Source organism: Colobus angolensis, unplaced genomic scaffold, assembly GCF_000951035.1.
Source record: "Colobus angolensis palliatus isolate OR3802 unplaced genomic scaffold, Cang.pa_1.0 Scaffold72, whole genome shotgun sequence".
In the NCBI taxonomy this organism is placed as follows: Eukaryota; Metazoa; Chordata; class Mammalia; order Primates; family Cercopithecidae; genus Colobus; species Colobus angolensis.
The window spans coordinates 5,092,857-5,098,845 of record NW_012120932.1 but is presented as its reverse complement, the minus strand read 5'-3'; the positions used below and the strand labels follow the sequence as shown (position 1 = coordinate 5,098,845).

Below are 5,989 nucleotides of genomic sequence, written 5' to 3'. Positions count from 1 at the left end.
GCTTGCAGTGAGCTGAGATCCGGCCACTGCACTCCAGCCTGGGCGACAGAGCGAGACTCCGTCTCAAAAAAAAAAAAAAAAAAAAACAAAAAACTGTGTACCAAAAAGTAAGGTTCACGATCTGTACTGCTATGATTTCCTATACTAAAGAGAGAGAAACAAGCAGCCTCTGTGTTTATGCTGGATCATCATGAGTTCTGATCAAGTTTAGGTCTTTCTCTTTAAACACATGAATAAAGGAGCCGGGCGCGGTGGTTCATGCCTGTAGCCCCAGCACTTTGGATCACCTGAGGGCGGGAGTTTGAGACCAGCCTGACCAACATGGAGAAATCCCGTCTCTACTAAAAATACAAACTTAGTAGGGCGTGGTGGCGCATGCCTGTAATCCCAGCTACTCAGGAGGCTGAAGCAGGAGAATCGCTTGAACCCAGCAGGCAGACATTGCAGTGAGCCGAGATCGCACCATTGCACTCCAGCCTGGGCAACAAGAGTGAAACTCTGTCTCATAAAACAAAAAAACAAACAAAAAACATCAATAAAGGTAGCATGCACCTCTGCCTCACAAACAGCTCCCAGGCCCATCTCCTCCTCTCTATCCCCTCTTGAGGCCTTGCCATTTCTTTCTAGCTTATACCTGCCCTACAACCCTGTCACGGATATCACTGGCTCTGGTTTGGCCAGCACGAATCCCTGCTCCACATGGGTTATATGACTGTCTCACCTCTCTGCTTCAAACACTTGCATAATTCCCCAACTGCTTCAGAATAAATCCAAACTCCTTGGCACATTACCCCAGGTTCAACATGAACTGGCTATAACTTACCCCTTGGCTCACACCAATTCCCCTAGCTGGGTCTTACACTCCGGACAGAGGCAGGGACCTGGATTTTTCTGAAGGAGTCACGTTTTCTCATGCCTTTGTGCTTTTGCACATGCTACTTTCTGTCTAGAGTGCCCTTCCCCACCCTCACTTCACCCAGCTAACTCCTTTTACAGTCAGCTGAGACCATCTCCTCTGAGAAGCCCACCCAGATCCTTCTCCACTTAAATTGCTGACGAAGGTACTTCTAGTCAGGAATGGCTCCCCCCATCACTGGCCCTTAGATGGCATTGTGATGAGCGGTTTGTGTCTCTCTCCCAGAGGAGATGACGAGTCTGCATGGTGGGGACGGTATTCACCACTGTCCTCCTGGGAGCATCTGACACAGTGGGTATCAGACAAGACGCCAATAATATGTATTCAAAATGATTGATTTTTGTTTGAGTTGAGTTCTCTTATCTGGCATTTCAGAAACACACATAACCAATGCAACTCAAGTTCTCTTATCTGGCATTTCAGAAACACACATAACCAGTGCAACTCAAGTTTTCTAAGCTCTATTAATTACAAGGAACTGTGGCAAGGGCAGAGAACATAATGTAAGGATGAATAAACATGAAACTCTTCAACTAACTATACTCTCTGGTCCCCTTAAATGCAATAATAGAGCATATAATGAAGTGCACACACACACGATCTTTATGAAAATCATTTCTGTTTTCACAAAAATGGAACCACACTGAAAACACTTCTGCAGCTTATTTCCATTGAACAGTGCTTTGCTAACAGCCTTCCATGTCATTACACCCAGAAAATGAATCTTCTGGAGCCTGGTGTATCTGGATCACTTATTAGAATAATAAAAAGCAGCCCGAGGCCGGGCTCAGTGGCTCACGCCTGTAATCCCAGCACTTTGGGAGGCCGAGGCAGGTCAGGAGTTCGAGACCAGCCTGGCAAACAAGGTGAAACCCTGTCTCTACTAAAAATACAAAAAATTAGCTGGGCATAGTGGCAGGCGCCTGTAAACCCAGCTACTCAGGAGGCTGAAGCAGGAGAATCATTTGAACCCGGGAGGTGGAGGTTGCAGTGAGCTGAGATTGCGCCACTGCACTCCAGCCCGGGCAACAGAGAGAGACTCCATCTCAAAAAAAAAAAAAAAGTAAACTACAGATGATTTAAAGTGCAGGGGAGGACGTGCATAGGCTACATCCAAATACTACAGCATTTTATATAAGACACTTGAGCATCTCAGATTCTCGTATCCACTGCAGGTCCAGGAACCAGTCCCCCATGGATGCTGAGGGATGACTATATGGTCCCAAGTTGGCACACAAATGATGCTCTCCATGTGCTCTTTATTTTTTACTTATTTATTTTTTGAGACAGTGTCTCAGTCTCTCGCCCAGGCTGGAGTGCAGTGGCATGATTTTGGCTCACTGCAACCTCCACCTCCCAGGTTCAAGCGATTCTCCTGCCTCAGCCTCGCGAGTAGCTGCGACTACAGGTGCGTGCCACCACTCCCGGCTCATTTTTTGTATTTTTAGTAGAGATGGGGTTTCACCATGTTAGTCAGGATCGTCTCAATCTGCTGACCTTGTGATCTGCCCGCTTCTGGCTCCCAAAGTGTTAGGATTACAGGAGTAAGCCACCGTGCCTGGCCCATTTTGTGTACTCTTTATTCTTACACAACAGAAGATGTGGACAAATGATTCAGAGACATGGAAATAAGGGGCCCCAAAACATCCCCTTTTGGGTCTGAGGATAGAAATAAGTTGTTCAGAAATATGGCTAATGTCATTCTGGGCTAATGCATAGGATTCATTCTCATTAATCAGGGCTTCTTTTTATAACTAATCTAACTGTTATAAATTCACGAGAGGGAGGGAAAGGGAGATTTTGGCTATAACGTTCCAGCTGCAAAAAGCCCAAAAGTCGTATTACTCAGTCAAAACCCTCCTTCTAAAAAATATGGTATTGGCTGAGCGTGGTGGCTCACACCTGTAATCCCAGCACTTTGGGAGGCAGAGGTGGGCAGATCACGAGGTCAAGTAATTGAGACCATTCTGGCCAACCTGGTGAAACCTCGCCTCTACTAAAAATACAAAAATTAGCTGGGTGTGGTGGCGGGTGCCTGTAGTCTCACCTACTCGGGAGGCTGAGGCAGGAAAATCGCTCGAACCTGGGAGGTAGCGGTTGTAGTGAACCGAGATTGCACCACTGCACTCCAGCCTGGCGACAGAGCAAGGCTCCATCTCAAAAAAAAAAAAAACGTATTTATGAAAATAAATATTACTTTTATAACTCTTATAAACTATGCTCATTAAGATGGACAGTTTTAAAGAGGAAGAAAAAGCAAAAAGATGATCTTACAATATAGTGATTTAGGCTTTTGGACCATGTCTGATACGGGTGTTCTTTGCTGCAATGCTGGAACACAGTAGAGATCTAATCAGTTACAATATACTTAGATGTCCACAATCCTTACATCTGTTCAAATACATCTGTTCAAACACTTAGCAGAGACGAGCCACAGCAATCTCAGGTGGTCCACACCCATCAGTAAAGTTGTTAACAGTGTGTGGCTTATAGTTGGACCTCAATCCCATTTTTTTTTTTTTTGAGAGGGAGTTTCCTTCTTGTCACCCAGGCTGGAGTGCAGTGGCACGATCTTGGCTCACTGCAACCTCCGCCTCCCAGGTTCAAGTGATTCCCCTGCCTTAGCCTCTCAAGTAGCTGGGATGACAAGCATGCACCACCGTGCCCGGTAATTTTTTGTATTTTTAGTAGAGATGGGGTTTCACCAAGTTAGCCAGGCTGGTCTCGAACTCCTGGCCTCAAGTGATCCACCCACCTTGGCCTCCCAAAGCGCTGGGATTACAGGTGTGAGCCACTGTGCCCGGCCTCAATGGGATGAGCTGTCCCTAGCACTGACTGACTTGCTGACACTGAGTAAGTCTCCTAGTTTTGTTAGGTGTAAATAACTACATGGATTCTTTTCTTGACAAGAAAAGCGTGTGACGATTTTCCCCTATTTGGAAATGGTCATCTCCACTGAACATTCCTAAATAGGGGAGTGTCAAGGCCATATACAGATCACCAACCCACAGGTGACTGTGGGGAATCATCCAGGCACGGGATGATGGACACGCTCATCAAATGCATAAACATCAAAATACACAGAAGCCTTTGAAAACAAAAGATGCCCCTCTACAAAAGCACAGCATCCTGATTGTAATGCCACGATGTCCATTTGTAGAGCGTGTCTGCTTTATGAAGAAAATGGTGGCCTCTGGGCCGGGCACGGTGGCTCACGCCTGTAATCCCAGCACTTTGGGAGGCAGAGGGAGGCAAATCACAAGGTCAGAAGATTGAGACTATCCTGGCTAACATGGTGAAACCCCATCTCTACTAAAAATACAAAAAATTAGCCGGGTGTGGTGGCGGCGCCTGTAGTCCCAGCTACTCGGGAGGCTGAGGCAGGAGAATGGCATGAACCCGGGAGGCGGAGCTTGCAGTGGGCCGAGGTCGCGCCACTGCACTCCAGCCTGGGCGACAGAGTGAGACTCCGTCTTAAAAAGAAAAGAAAAGAAAAGAAAATGGCGGCCTCTGAACTTGTAAAAGGAACAAGACGTCTACTGCTGAACCTGGGCTTTGAATGCTTACCTGGACCTAAAATGAGGATCCCACCTTGCTGAGCTGGGTCTCCTTGAAAATCAAAGAGAGGGCCAGTCACTGCCCGCCACAGGCTCTGAAGGCTTCCTGAGAGTAGATTTGATTTTACGTGGGGGCTCTGTCCTGAAATGTTGAAAACTGTCTTTAGACGCCATTTTATATTCAATTTGATATTAAGAAGATAATGTATTTCCAGAAGACATTCTCTGTCTTCCTTCAAAGAATAGTTTCTCAACCTTTTACTATCAACATTTTGGCTCAGATCATTCTCTGTCCTGTGCGACATAAGGTGTTTTGCAACATCCTTGCCTTCTATACCCACTAAATACCAGTGGCACCGTTTACCAAGTTGTAAAAACCAAAAACCATTGTCTTCAGACAATGCCAAATGTCTCCCAGGGGAGAAAGGAGTAAATGCCCCAGTTAAGAACTACTGCTTTAAAGGAAAACGTGATGACAGACCCACATCATTTTCCGCCAAAGAAAAATGTCAACTATAGACTTCTCAAATTAGCAGTGCTTTCCATTTTAATTCCCCGTTTATACTCTGTTTAGTCTCTCACTTATTAATAGGCAGCTACAGTCCTTTTCAAGAGACATTGTGACACAGACTGTTACGTGTTGGTCAAAACCTGTGTCCTCTTTCTGGGCCCACAGCTAAAGTATATTTTCCAGTCTTAGTTGCAGTTAGGCAAGGTATGTGACTACGTCATAAACAATGAATGAAATGATCTGTGCTGCTTCCAGGCCAAGCTCCTCCCACAAGTGATTCTCATGTTCCTTCTACATTCTTGGAAGGCTTGGGTTGAACATGGCAAAGCACAAGGTGGAAGGTGCCTGGATCCCGGAACTGCTGCTCAAGAGGAAGAGCATCCAAATAGAAAAACCGTTCTTGAAATTTAAGATAAAAAGAAAGAACCTCCTACCATGTCATGCTACTGAGACATGGGGGTTGAGCTGTGACAACAGCCACTGCAGCTACCTCTTCACTTCTCCTTGGCTGTCAGTTTTCTATTTCTGTTCTCACGGTGGCTGATACTTAATTTCCACCTCGTTTGAGCAAAGAAACCCAGTCTCTTTACTGTCCTTGTAATTAATTTTTCTCCCTGCCATTGATGTCTGTCTTTTAGCTTCTTATTTTAATGACTATGCAGCCTTTGGCCTGCCTCATTTCCTAATATTTCCAAATATCTATTATTTCATCTCTTCAACTCTTTGGTTTCTTTCATGTTTACATTATAATGAGCATTTATCTTACCAAGAAACAAATACAGGCTCACTAGCATAGAGACTCGAGACTTGAGTAAAAGATTAAGTTTTACTTTTTTTTTTTTGAGACAGAGTCTTGCTCTGTCGCCCGAGCTGGAGTGCAGTGGCCGGATCTCAGCTCACTGCAAGCTCCGCCTCGCGGGTTTACGCCATTCTTCTGCCTCAGCCTCCTGAGTAGCTGGGACTACAGACGCCCGCCACCTCGCCCGGCTAGTTTTTTGTATTTTT

The 5,989-nt window shown here is 45.6% G+C and overlaps 1 protein-coding gene across 1 annotated transcript in view; it reads right to left on the bottom strand.

Moving 5' to 3' along the window:
* AAED1 (AhpC/TSA antioxidant enzyme domain containing 1) overlaps positions 1-5,989 on the bottom strand; it is a gene marked incomplete at its 5' end in the record, with an annotated part of 18,207 nt that overhangs the window by 5,035 nt on the left and 7,183 nt on the right. The window contains one exon of the mRNA XM_011927538.1: positions 4,484-4,615. Coding sequence (XP_011782928.1) covers positions 4,484-4,615 — 132 coding nt within the window. The remainder of the gene's footprint in view (positions 1-4,483; positions 4,616-5,989) is intronic.